The following is a 13551-nucleotide window of genomic DNA, read 5'->3' on the forward strand; positions in this document are numbered from 1 at the left end:
ATATTTCATTCACTCAAAAAAAGCTGCAAACCACACGTCGAGTTTGCTCACAAAGCTCTCATATTAAGGAAATGCTCGAACTGAATCAATGCAGATTGAAATGTGGTAAAGAAAGAAAGTTGGTTTAATAGTAGCTTTCCCAGTGAAAATTAAAATGTTCGCACATTCTTGTATCATGATTGTTGCCATTAATTGCAACAATTCATTAAATGCCAATAATTAACCATGATTGTTAGAGTACGTTAAGTGGCCTGAAGTATATACTTGTGCACTAGTGTCTGTGTTGTTCTTGTGTATCTCTTTAAGGGACGGCATGTGTGTATGCATGGGGAGCATGTGGTAGAGCAAGTGAGAGAGTGCAGGTGATTAGCTTTGGAGAGCACTGACTCTAGAGGCATAGAGAGAGAAACAAAGTGTCTCTCCTTCCTAACCACAGTCAGAAATATGATGCAGGAGAAGTTAACCTTCTTCTTGGTTTTCAGGTAGTTTACGAAGAAGGAGAACCCGGATATGAGTAGATGGAAATGCAACGCTACCAAGCCATGGCCAAGCGGAACAGCCACAGCTGTTGCGGTCTGCGTTTCTGCAATGTGTAGATAAATGTTTTGAGAGGTGCATGTCAGGCTTCAGCGTAGGGTCCCAAGGGTAGGTCTAGTTTGTACATGTACCTACATACGTACCTACGGCGTTGCTTTTATGCAGGACCATAAATTGGGCTTAAGAGTGAACCAGAACTGGAAGTTGGCTTCCATATGCAATCCTAATATTTGCAGTCTAAACATATGCAATCTAAATATTTACCTCCAGTTACATTAGGTATACAACAAAGAGGCCTGAATCAGAGAATGTTTTCTTCATGTAAATCAGTGCATGGAAATGTTTGCGCTCATGTGTTGTGCCAATGCCAATCAAGACACAGCATGATTACTTCACAGCTCAGATGCTGAAAAGGAGCATGCGGGGAAACAGTCACTGCTAATTTATATAGACTGACCAGATTTGAGTGTGGGCGTTCCTTTTACTGAACGCATCCTGCAGAAGCATCTCTCTGGTTCTTTGAGATTCAGCTCCTGTATCCTTCTTTTACAGACACATGGGATCAGTGTCAGACCACATGCTTTTATGCCATTAACAAACACCCATTTTAACTGCACTGTTTGTGTTGCATTTCTGATGACATTCTGGTGAATATTCTGTTGAAACACAATTTCACAATATTTCCAGTGCAGCTACAGCAGAAGTACATTAGGCTTGCTTGAGAGGAAGTGACTACTCAAAAAAGTAAACTCTACTTAAAACTGTACTTTAAAAGTGGCTTTGAATTCTTTGAACATCACAGATTGGTTTCAGACTAAAACCGAACTTTGAGTTAATTGAAATATATACATATCATATACATATGTATATCATATATCATACAGTGGTGTGAAAAAGTGTTTGCCCCCTTCCTCATTTCCTGTTCTTGCAGTTGTCACACTTAAGTGTTTCGGAACATCAAACCAATTTAAACAATAGTCAAGGACAACGCAAGTAAACACAAAATGCAATTTGTAAATGAAGGTGTTATTATTAAAGGTGAAAAAAATCCAAACCATCATGGCCCTGTGTGAAAAAGTGATTGCCCCACTTGTTAAAACATACTATAACTGTGGTTGTCCACACCTGAGTTCAATTTCTCTAGCCACACCCAGGCCTGATTATTGCCACACTGTTACAATCAAGGCCACTTAAATAGAGCTGCTTGAACGTACATAGTCCACACCAGAGTCCTTAAGACTAACTTGCCGAGACACAAGAATTCAGAACAATTGAGGAAAAAAAGTAATTGAGATCTATCAGTCTGGAATAAGGCTTTAAGCATCGTTGGGAATCCAGCGAACCACAGTGAGAGCCATTATCCACAAATGGCGAAGACATGGAACAGTGGTGAACCTCCCAGGAGTGGCCGGCCGCCCAAAATTACCCCAAGAGCGCACGACGACTCATCAAGAGGTACAAAAGACCCCACAACAACGTCTAAAGAACTGCAGGCCTCACTGCCTCAGTTAAGGTCAGCGTTCATGCCTCCACCATCAGGAAAAGACTCGGCATAAATGGCCGCATGCAGAGTTCCAAGGAGAAAACCACTGTGAGCAAAAAGAACATCAAAGCTCGTCTCAATTTCTCCACAACACTCTTGTGATCCCCAAGACTTTTGGGACAACATTCTGTGGACCGATGAGACAAAAGTGGAACTCTTTGGAAGGTGTGTGTCCAAGTATATCTGGCGTAGAAGGAACACTGCATTTCATAAAAAGAACATTATACCAACAGTAAAATATGGGGTGGTAGTATGATGGTCTGGGGCGTTTTGCTGCTTCAGGACCGGAAGAACTTGCCATGATAAAAGGAACTATGAATTCTGCTGTCTACCAAGAGATCCTGAGGAGAATGTCGACCATCTGTTGTTACTCAAGCTGAAACGAACTTGGGTTCTGCAGCAGGACATGATCCTAAACACACCAGCAAGTCCACCACCGAATGGCTGAAGAAAAACAAAATGAAGACTTTGGAGTGGCTAGCCAAAGTCCTGACCTGAATCCTATTGAGATGTGTGGTATGACCTTAAAAAGGCGCGTTCATGCTCGAAAACCCTCTAATGTAACTGAATTAGGACAATTCTGCAAAGATGAGTGGGCCAAAATTCCTCCAGGAGCTGTAAAAGCCTCATGCATGTTATCGCAAACGCTTGGTTGCAGTTGTTGCTGCTAAGGGGGCCCAACCAGATTAGGTTTAGGGGGCAATCACTTTTTCACACAGGGCCATGAGGTATGGATTTTTTTTCACCTTAATAATAAACACCTTCATTTACAAATTGATTTTGTGTTTACTTGTGTTGTCCTTGACTATTGTTTAAATTGGTTTGATGTTCCGAAACACTTAAGTGTGACAAACATGCAAAGGAACAGGAAATGAGGAAGGGGGCAAACACTTTTTCACACCACTGTATATCATTGCTGGGATTGTTCAGGTGCCACTGTAAATTCCGCTGGATGACCCTCATTTCGGCTTGATGTCCGTCGCCTTCCACTTCTTTTGTGTTGGCAAGTTCCTTCCTGAGGCTATTTTGCAGAAGCACCATTACTCCGTCCGGCAAGGTTATTGCGATTGGTTCAAAGAAATGCCAATAATCGGGGTGGCCTATAGCTCACTGTGTAAGTGCGCTCGCCCAATGTTGAATGAGTCCTGCAGCGGCCCGGGTTCGAACCCAGCCTACGGTCCTTTGCTGCGTGCCATCCCCAATCTCTCTCTCTCTCCCCCTTTCACATGTCTATCCACTGTCTCTGTCTAATAAAGGGAAAAACCCTGAAAAAATAATCTTTAGAAATGCCAATAATCCAGAGCACGTTTTTCCCCCATCCCGGAATACTGTGTGGACTAGCCAGACCCTCTCCACAGCGCTGTAGAGGAAGGTCTGACAATGCGAGACCATTAAAAACATAAAGCAGATAGAAAGATGTGGCTCGTTCAGTCCGAAATAATTTTGACACTCTTGGTAAAGGGCTTGTTGGTGATGGACCCTAAACTGCATCTAACTGGGTCATTCCCATTATCCAGCCCGTTTAAAAAAATTCCAATCAATCAGGTACACTTTAATTACTTGCCCTGGGTGAATTACCACCCTTTGAAGGAGAAGGGTTGCACTAACTGTAAGCCTTCTGTTTCCAGGCAGGTCTGATCCGGACTGATAATGGGGAGTTTTTCATCGAGCCCCTTGAGAAGGGCCAACAGGACGTGGAAGTGAAGGGGCGTGTCCATGTGGTCTACCGCAGGTCAGCCATCAAGCGGGAGACGGGCCAGAGGAGGGAGGACCTCCACAATGAAGGTAGGCGAGGAGGAGAAGCTTGACGTCAGTTGAAACAAAAAAACCACTGTGTGCGTTTGTGTGTGTTTTGACTGTGTGTATACGAGAATGAGTTGTGTGATCACGTGCATATGTTCAAGAGCGAGAAGAAGAGTAAATATTGGACTTCCATTCATCAGGTGGACAAAAACACGACTCAAAATGAATGCTAACGTCGCTTCATGTGTGGTAGTTTGGTGAACAGGCTACCGTTTGGTAAAACGTTCGCCATAACAACCAGCAAAAGAATCAGAAAAAATGTATGCAGCTTTACCTTTCCTTTGCGGTCACACGACGCAACTCCATCATGTATTCCTTTTTCAATTCCTTCCTTGCTACAATCATAGCTCTTTTCGTTTTACTCCACAACACTCAAGCTTAATATTAGTCAAGCCACTCATTCACATTTTCAAAGCCTCCTTTTTTTACCACCAAGATTTTTCTATACAGTGATGCAGCTAGATTTGTATTTGTATATTGCTGCCATTTCTACCTTTTCCATTACTGTTTCTGTACCCTACGCAAAACACCCTCAGTCATCAACCTGCTCTAACAAGATGTTATTCACATAGGAAGGCATTAAGGTCCTGTATTTGTAGCCTTGATTAAAAGCTTCTTGTGGATTTTTGTGTTTTTTTGGTAGGGCTAGGCAATATGGCCAAAACGTTTTATTCCTATATAGGTCATTATTTCATATCTTGATATTGATATATATCAAAATATAGCATGTTTTATAGAAACTACTTAAAGGTAAAACCTATTTTTGTATACTCACGTGTGAATGAAAAACTTGACAAACGAGAAGTAATGAGTAATTCTTATTTTAGTAAGCACTTTAGTGCAACATGAACATAACCGTTTCTAGTGAAATTATAGATTAAAAAAAAAAAAAATGTCCAGCTATACAATGATGCTGACACTGATGCATGCACACAATTAGTCTTATGTTAAAACAAAACAATCTTCAAATGATATTCTATCAACGTATTTACTATACATCAGATATGAGATATAGAGAAATATGAATTGGAATGTGCTGTTTAGACAACGTAATTCGTTATCATTATGATTTCATTGAAAGACAATAAAGTATATAGAATTATCGCACAGCCCAAGTTCTTAGTCTGATTTTTGTCCATTACAATGCTGTCACATCCTGATAGGAGAACCAATGTCCCAATTAAGGCTGTCAGTCTCCTTTGATGTTTCCATGCTACAACATTAAAATTAAATTATGTAAGAATATGTGTTATTGATGAGATTTAACTGTGACAGTTGTTAACAGCTTATTAAAATAGTCCAGTGTTTGCAGTTGTTGAACACATTTATCTTAATTTGTTCTGCTGCCACTGGCGCAAATAGGTTGTCACCTGTTAAGCATTTATCGGTTTATCTGTTATTTTTTTGTTATTTAGTCATTTTGGTAGATTTTCCTGGAGCCAGTTGTCGGAGTTATTTCTTTAGCAGAACATGGCATTCATCCTTCATTTTTCTACATTGTACTTGTAAAAATACCTCATCCAATTGATTTTCTGGTGTGCACCAGATAATGTTTCATGTCTCCATTTGTATCTGGCAGATACAAGAAAAGATTATTATAATTCATAGCTTCGGGCAATTTGCCATGAGCCAATTTCTGCCAGACTTGTTCATTGTGTCAACAAATGCTGCACTTATATTTAGAACTGTTATTACCTCCATCAAGGAAATTTTGCAATGGCTTGCATGGTTTTTCCTGGCTCTGAATGGGCCTTTGGGGGACGACGACAGTTAGCATGATCGGTCTGTGTTACCTTATTTGACAGAAATCTATGCGTTTTCCTGTTATTTCAGACAATTTGAAAAGCAAAAATGTATACTATGCATGAATAAATGTTTATTTGTCAATGTTAATAAATAGTAAATAAACAGTTTATAAAAGATAAATATATAATATAAAAAATGAGATTAATGTTAAAAAAAAACACTGGGTGAGTCCGGTACAGCCTGACTCCAGAGATAAAACTGAGATTAGCGCTCATATTCAAGTTTATGTTCTGCTTGTTTAACGTTGTATGGTAAATTGCTCTTAAAAACATTTAGAGAGGATTGAAACTGCTATTTTTATTCTCAGTTCTTATCATTTTGGTGCTGGTGATTTTTTTCTTTGGGGCTGGCTAAAACTTCTTCGGGGTGGCGCCAAAACCTGACTTGTTTGCTTATTTAGGTAGCAGGACATCAGAAACTTATTATATATACTTACTTACTTACTTACTTATATATTAATTTTTAAAGAAATGATGACGAGATGGGCCAGGTTTTCCAGGTGTTTCTCACATTATAGCAATTTGGTTTTCAGCTCGTCAAATAAATGGTCCAAATGTATGGATCACTTCATTTTACTGTGATCATCTGTTCTGTCTGTTACCCTCTGGGAGGTGCTACAGAGCACTCAAAGCTTGCATCTTCAGACGGAAGGACAGTTGTTATGCAAGAGCCATCACTGAACTGAACAAAATCGAACATCTTGGTGTCATGTGCAACTAGATGTGCAATAATACAACCCGTGCAATATTGTTCATGTATTTATTTACTAGGATGACTGTGAACTTTTTCTTGTGTGTTTTTATTACTTTTATTACTTTTATATTCAGGTACGGTACAGCAAATTCCATCGTACACAAGCTCGTGCAATGACAATAAAGTATATTCTATTACTTATTTTTTTTCTATCTGACATTACATTTCATCTTCAGACAACTGGATTTTTTCACAATTTTGGCTGTAGCCTGGATCTGTAAAAGAAAGACGGCATACTGTGCATGACATTGGTAAATGTTGTTTGGAATTGTTTGCTACTCAGCTGGGATTTTTGCTATGAATGCAAATATTATAGTTAGGCTAAATGTGGGACTGAGAGACAATACACATCTCATTCTGTAGGCCAACGATTGATTGATTGAGTCTAAGGCCCAATCCCATTTCCTATTTGGACCCCTACCACTTGTTTTCAAGTACCCCTCGCTGGTTGACTTGTCCCTGGTAACAGAGTTAAAAGAGGGTAGTGATTGAAATCTTCCCCTGTGAAATGGGACAACTCTTTAAGACCCTGATATGTCATCACTAGTGGGTGACGCCATTATCATAAACAGACTCAAGTTTGTTGCCGCATTCTCTGCAGTAGAATCACCAGAGACAACCGCCTGCCAGTCTAACTGGCGTCTCTTGTCTTCAAAAACGTTGCAGCAAATTTCCAAACTGACCCAATATTGGGAATCAAAATGGTAACTATCTCACCTGAAAATATATTAAAAACTAAGTAAAGTGACATATTAACAGCTTTTATCCTGGCTCCAAATCCCCATGAATAACGTAACTGACAGTCGGACCCGGCCAGCAGCTCTCACATCTACAAAAAGTCTATACTGAGAATACATTTAAATCACATGATATGATGCCTACTTCTCTATCCCAACAAAAATCTGGGACACTACTACCCCTGCATGTGAACACACAAAACAGAGTGTTGGGGCTAAGTGGTCAGGGCAAGGGGTGCATTGGCATTGGGCCAGAGGGGAGGATTTTGACTAAAGAGCAAGTGGCTTAGAAAATATGACATCCACAGGCCTGTCAATGATCCCAAAGAATTCCTCCTGCGCATCCTGACACTCAAAGACAGAGGTTTGTCTGGTTTGACAGAGACAAAAATCACTCCACAGAAACTGAAATAACAGAAGAAATATCCTACATGCATCACATTCCTTTTCATTGACTTTTTTTTTTTTTTTGCTCATATTTTGCAGTGGCAAACTTTGGGATCGCAGACCTCCCTGCAGCTCTGGATCTCGTCGAACATAAACTGTCTGACTCCGAGCGCAAGAGGAGGCACGCAAAGAAAGACGACTACAACATCGAGGTGCTGCTGGCTGTGGACGACTCGGTGGTTCGCTTCCACGGCAAGGAGCATGTGCAGAATTATGTTCTCACGCTCATGAACATAGTAAGTCTATTTTGGTGTTTGAATAAAATGGTCATTAAATTCTTACCACCCGCTCCTTGTGTATGCTAATTCCCAATGTGACATATCTACGCCTGCAACTAACAATAGTTTTCATTTTTGATTAATGGGCTGATTGTTTTCCATATTTAGTTATTGATTGTTTTGTCAATAAAATGTCATAGTTTTAAAAAGTCAAAGGTGACGTCTTGAAATAGCTTGTTTCGCCTGACAAACAGTCCAAACCCAAAATTAAAATCACTAATAAATAAAACAGAAAAGCAGTAAAATTTAACAATGACAACCTTGAATTAGTGATTTTTTCTGAGTTTTTCTTGAAAAATAACTTGTACAATGAATCTGTTCTCACAATAGTTGCTCTGTAAATATCCCTTTTTGGCATAAAAACACTGCTGAGTTTGGTGATTTTTTTACCTGTAGAGGTGTTTTTCCCTCCTTGCCCTCTCTGACATCAGACCTTGCCACATTGCACTCCATACCCCCGCTTTCTGGAGCTGTTTATGGATTACTGATGAGAGGTGAAAAATTTTCTCAGCTCATTCATTACGGGTATCACCAGCTCCTACCACCATAATCTACTTAATGGTCGCAAATCCCTCAAGTCAGATTTTCACAGGGTGCTGGTTTCAGTCTGTAACAGTTACCATTTGGACCCTGCATGTTGGTTTGATTAGCTGCAGATCACTGGCAGGATGAGATCATTCCAGGAAGTCCTTATAGATGATATTGACTGAGCTATAAAGTGAAATCAAGTTAAGTTCTTAAAAGTAATATCTATATACCCCCTTCATTCTGAGTAAAAATTGACATGAGAAATGTGACACTTTCAGAAAGAAAGGCGCAGTTTAAACAAACAAGGGTGAAAACTCTTTAGTTCCACTCGTAAGCCACAGGCTTGCTGTGTCTGAAAGAGCTCTGCCCACTCAAATCCCTCTGAATCCTTGCTCCGTGGCTGCAGAATGTGTAGTACCACCTGGAGAAACTCTCCCTGAGGGATTGATTACTGAACATCCTGTCTGCGCAAAGCCAAGGTGACTGCAGAGGTGCCTGCCGCACAATGGCTGTGTTGTTTGAGCGCAGACCAGGTTTTGTCCACGTCAATGTGATGCTGTACACAAGCCAGGGACACCTAGCGCCTGTAGCCCACAGCTGCTACTCTCGTTTTCAGGCACAACAGTCCGATTCCAGCCCTCTGTGTGCTCCTTCTGGCTTTGTAATTATCCCAGTATATGTGGGGTTGGAGGACTCACAAAAAGGTTTTTTTTAAAGGCTGAATGCATAGAGCCCTGAGTCAGAAAAAATATGCAACTTCAGTATTTACAAAAGTTGTCATGATACTTTTATGATGCTATTTTTTGATGCTATGCTCATTTTCTAACCGCTTCTCTGTTTAAGGTCCAAAATAAACACAAGCATATAGATGGTCGTAGATAGTCAGTATAGACTAGTCTGAGCTGGTAACAAATCTAGGAGAATTTGGGGTCACTTGAGTGTTCTTTGGAGCATTTATTGACCTGAATGGGCTTCTGTGAATAGAATATTTGCTTAAATGCCTTGGGTGTAACCCTGCGTCCCAGAGCAAATTTGGACTTTAGCCAAGATAGCCTTTCTTCAGTGAGAGCTTTTGTTCTGAGCGGTCATAATTTTTACCCAGAGAAAGCTTAGTGGCTTACACTTGTTGGCGTTTTAGCAAAGAGTCACACTGTTATTCTGTTTGCTATATCTCAACCTTTATGAGCCTGCACAAGGACAGATATTGAAAGAGCCTGAAAAGGACATCTCTGGTTCTAACATTGGACAACATCACTGTTCACATATATGAAAAGTAACTTGAAGACTGAATTTAGATTATTTAAATAATTAAATGAGGTCACACATCTACTCTTAACTCACGAAAACAAAGAGGAGAGATTTCATGACATGAAACTGTAGTAAAAAAAAGAAAAGAAACTTGTTGCTTTGACAGTGAAAATCACTTTTGGGAGGTTTGCATACCTAGTTATTTGTTTGTTTATACATCATATTGGCTTTATGTATGGCTTGTTGTCCCTGTAATTCTGCAGATATGCATGCTCAAATGCTGTCTCTGACAGGATTGTTATTTCCATGAAGCAAATTACTACTTGTGGGATTTCTTTTGCATATGCTTTCATTGGTAGCAGCTGGAAAGGGTACGGACAGATATAACATCCCAGCTATTCAGCGCCTCTGCTGTGGCAATAATGAGAACATTGGACTTCACCTCAGGCCTCTTTTGAATTTCACACACCAGTTATTTGATGACCTTTGGTAGATCATTGTTATTGACAGGCTGAGGGGTGATCAACCGAAAAGTGATACTAACAAAAACCATGATCCGTTTTAGTTTAACACCGGAATTGCAAAGTATTCAAAATACATTCCTTGTAGCTTTTGCATCTTAAACAGTAAACAATGATTGTTTGCTTTATAATGAACAGAATTGAAATTTAAAAGAAATTTATTCATTACATAATACACTTGGTAAATGTCAGACTAAGGTTATTTTCGAATGTGGCATTTACTGTACTCTGTTGATATTACACTAAGGGGAAGGTTGTTCATGTTGTGGGTTTTCTGTTCTTAGTCTTGGCCATTTGTTCAACTTCAGTGTTGGGCTACTGTATATTGACCTGATTTTCTGGAAACCAGGATTGGGACAAGACTAATAGAGTTTTTCGCTTTTTTGGCAAAAGATAAGAAGATGAAAAAACTCTCTCATGTCTGTACGCTATATGTGAAGCTACAGCCAGTAGATGGTGGGCTCAGCAATATGGAGAAAAAATCAAATAGTATAAAATTACATAACTTTACTGTAATGCAACCTTTAAAACCAGGAAAAAAAACCAACAGTTATGCCATATTACATTATTATAATATCTAAAATCTAAGACGATATTTAGATAAATAAATGATGATAAAATATTGATATATTGCCCAGCTCTAGTAGATAGGTAGCTTGGTTTAGCATAAAGACTAGAAGCTAGTGTGAACAGCTAGTCTGGACCTTGGGGGAGTCACTGGCGGATGACTTCATCCGTCTATAATCCTTCTTGTCACCCCAGTTTATCAGATCTCACCATCCACACCTCAAGCTCTCTCATATTCACACTTAGAAGAAGTAAAACAGATCAGTTGGGAGTTTCCTTCCCATTTACATCTTCCACCTTAGCTCCTACCTCACTCCCTACGAGCCACTAATCAAAAACATCGACTCCAGGTACGCCGCCAAGGCATCTCCACAACACCCACTGTTCATCACTGAAACAGGAAAAAAATGGCCACTCGATTCTGGTTTCAGAAACATCTGAACAGAATTCTCTGCATGTCAGCCATATCACCCAAATATTATTCCAGACACTCTTTCCGCATTGGCACAGCATCCACAGCCGCCATATCAGGCATGTCCGACCTAACCATTCAAGGCCTAGGTTGCTTGTCATCCCAAGCATACCAATCTTACATTCCCAACAATCTCAACAATCTCCGTCAAGCCCACACACAACTCAGTTCTACACAGTATGACTCTTTTGGGGGTCTGTAAACTATTCTGGCGAAAACTGCTTCCAAGACGGAATCCCCCCTTTCTGAGTCTCCTCCATCATACATCCTCGCAGACCAGCCATCAGACGACATCCACAGCTATTCATCTATCTGCACATTCATAATTTTAATTGTGTGTTGTTGAAGCCCAACTACACAATCACCTTCATATCCATAACATATATGAAAAATTTCAGTCCTGTTTTCGAGCAGCACACAGCACTGAGACACCTGGTACGCGTATGAATGACCTACCATATGACTGCTGACCAAGCTCACCATCTCTCCTCCTCCTACTGAACCTTCGGCCGCCTTTGACACCGTGATCACAACATCTGCTCCAGTCTCCAGTCTGTGGTAGGACTCTCGGGCTACACTAAGTTGGTTCCAGTCCTACCTCACAGGCGACGGAGCATGTGGCTCTAGGTCAGTCCCAATCATACCCCCACAGTCAGTTGTGGAGTGCCACAAGGGTCCGTCCTCGCCCCAACCCTTTTCACACTCTATTTACTACCCCTTGGCCACATCATCCATAAACACAAAGTTTCATTCCACTGTTATGCAGACGATACTCAACTATACATAAAAATGGACTCCACCCCCCCTCAGTCTTACCGTCTGCACTTCAGGTTTGCCTGGAGGAGATAAGGGCTGTGATGTCTGACAACTTCCTTCAATTAAATAGCAGCAAAACGAAGCCATCCTGATCGGTACCACCACCCAACCCAGTCCTCCTCCCTCAGCATATATCCTTTTTGGTCATCACATCGCCCTGTCACCTCTGTCACAAACCTTGGAGTCAGACTAGACTCAAATCTTACATTTGACACCCCATCCGCCACCTTTGTAAGTCTCCTTCCTTCACCTCAAAAACATTGCCAAACTCCGCCCCCCCTCCCAACCAGATGCTGAGAGTTGATCCATGCTTTGTCTCCTCCAGGTTGACTACTGTAAGCCCTTCTCGTTGGGACCCCTGCAGGAGCCTGCAAAAACTCCAACTATTCAAAATTGCGCTGCCCGGGTCCTGACGAGGAGGCGCAATATGTCACATCCCCCGTCCTAATGCTCCACTGCTGCCCATTAAACAAAAGATTCAATTCAAAATCTGTCTACTTACCACCACAGTGCATTCATGGAACGGCCCCTACCTACCTCAGTGAACTCCTCCCCACCCCACCACCTCACAACCTCCGCTCCTCCTCCACTCCACCTATCGCCTGCTCCAACCTAGGACTAAACTGTCCACAATGGGAGACAGGGCTTTTTCAGGCAGTCGCCCCTCGGTTCTGGAACACCCTCCCAGAGTCCCTGAGGGCCCCACAAACTGTGGAGATTTTTAAGAAGGGCCTAAATATTTCAAAGGCCTTTAAACAGTCACTGTTTTAATTTTAGTTCTATGGTGTTTTATATTGCTTGTAAATTGTTATCGTACTCTGGAAACTGTTTTTAACTCCCTATAACTGTAGCCCTTTGAGATTTCCTTGTGAAATGTAAAGGGCCTATAATAAAATGTTTATTATTATTATTTAATTAAATCTGTAACTAACACAATGTTGTGGCGTGGTCCTTGCTAGTGAATTACCTTTAGGTTTGATAAGATGAATAGGATTCTGGCAATTACCTTTGGTGGCATTTACCTGGGCAAATAGGTTTATGTTTTTTATGAGAAATCTGTGGCTGACATTTCCGCTGCCATCTCAATACTGGAAATGGGATTTTGTTTGTGGTGCGCTTAGCATAAAAAACTGATATGTGGAAATTGTTTCTCCACACTTAGTCTTGGGAGATTGGTTGGGTCTCTGTAAATTATAGTGTGGTCTAAACCTACTCTAGTTGGAAAGTTTCCTAAGATAACGTCTGTTAAGATTCAACACTATAATTCTAATTGCAAGAGAATTGAAATAAAAAGTTTCAGTTATCACAACCCTGTGAGATACCATGTTTTGAGCTAGCTACTGAATACTACAATACGCATAAACTTCGGCTGCCTTCGCTATGGAAAAAAATAAGTGAGAGTTGCGAATGAGAGTGGTAGTAAATTTCAAACAAACCAAACTGTAGCAATGTAAATAGACTAGACTTAGACTTCTCTTTATTAATCCTTTTGGGA

General features: G+C 40.7%; 1 protein-coding gene and 1 long non-coding RNA gene across 4 annotated transcripts in view; one reads left to right on the forward strand and one right to left on the reverse strand.

Annotated features, from left to right (window-relative positions):
• The window catches only part of adamts14 (ADAM metallopeptidase with thrombospondin type 1 motif, 14), a 50491-nt gene that overhangs the window by 9306 nt on the left and 27634 nt on the right, over positions 1-13551 (forward strand). For all 3 annotated transcript variants that reach the window (XR_004327112.1, XM_032501382.1, XM_032501383.1), the window contains exons 3-4: positions 3709-3865; positions 7666-7862. Coding sequence is in view for 2 of the 3 variants with exons in the window: in XM_032501382.1 (XP_032357273.1) it covers positions 3709-3865; positions 7666-7862 (354 nt within the window). In the remaining variant the exon portion in view is untranslated. The remainder of the gene's footprint in view (positions 1-3708; positions 3866-7665; positions 7863-13551) is intronic.
• Positions 1-13551, reverse strand: part of LOC116670808 (uncharacterized) — a 20519-nt gene that overhangs the window by 3144 nt on the left and 3824 nt on the right. The window contains exon 2 of the long non-coding RNA XR_004327128.1: positions 8663-8665. This is a non-coding gene — a long non-coding RNA (uncharacterized LOC116670808). The remainder of the gene's footprint in view (positions 1-8662; positions 8666-13551) is intronic.

Source organism: Etheostoma spectabile, chromosome 21, assembly GCF_008692095.1.
Source record: "Etheostoma spectabile isolate EspeVRDwgs_2016 chromosome 21, UIUC_Espe_1.0, whole genome shotgun sequence".
NCBI classification, from domain to species: Eukaryota; Metazoa; Chordata; class Actinopteri; order Perciformes; family Percidae; genus Etheostoma; species Etheostoma spectabile.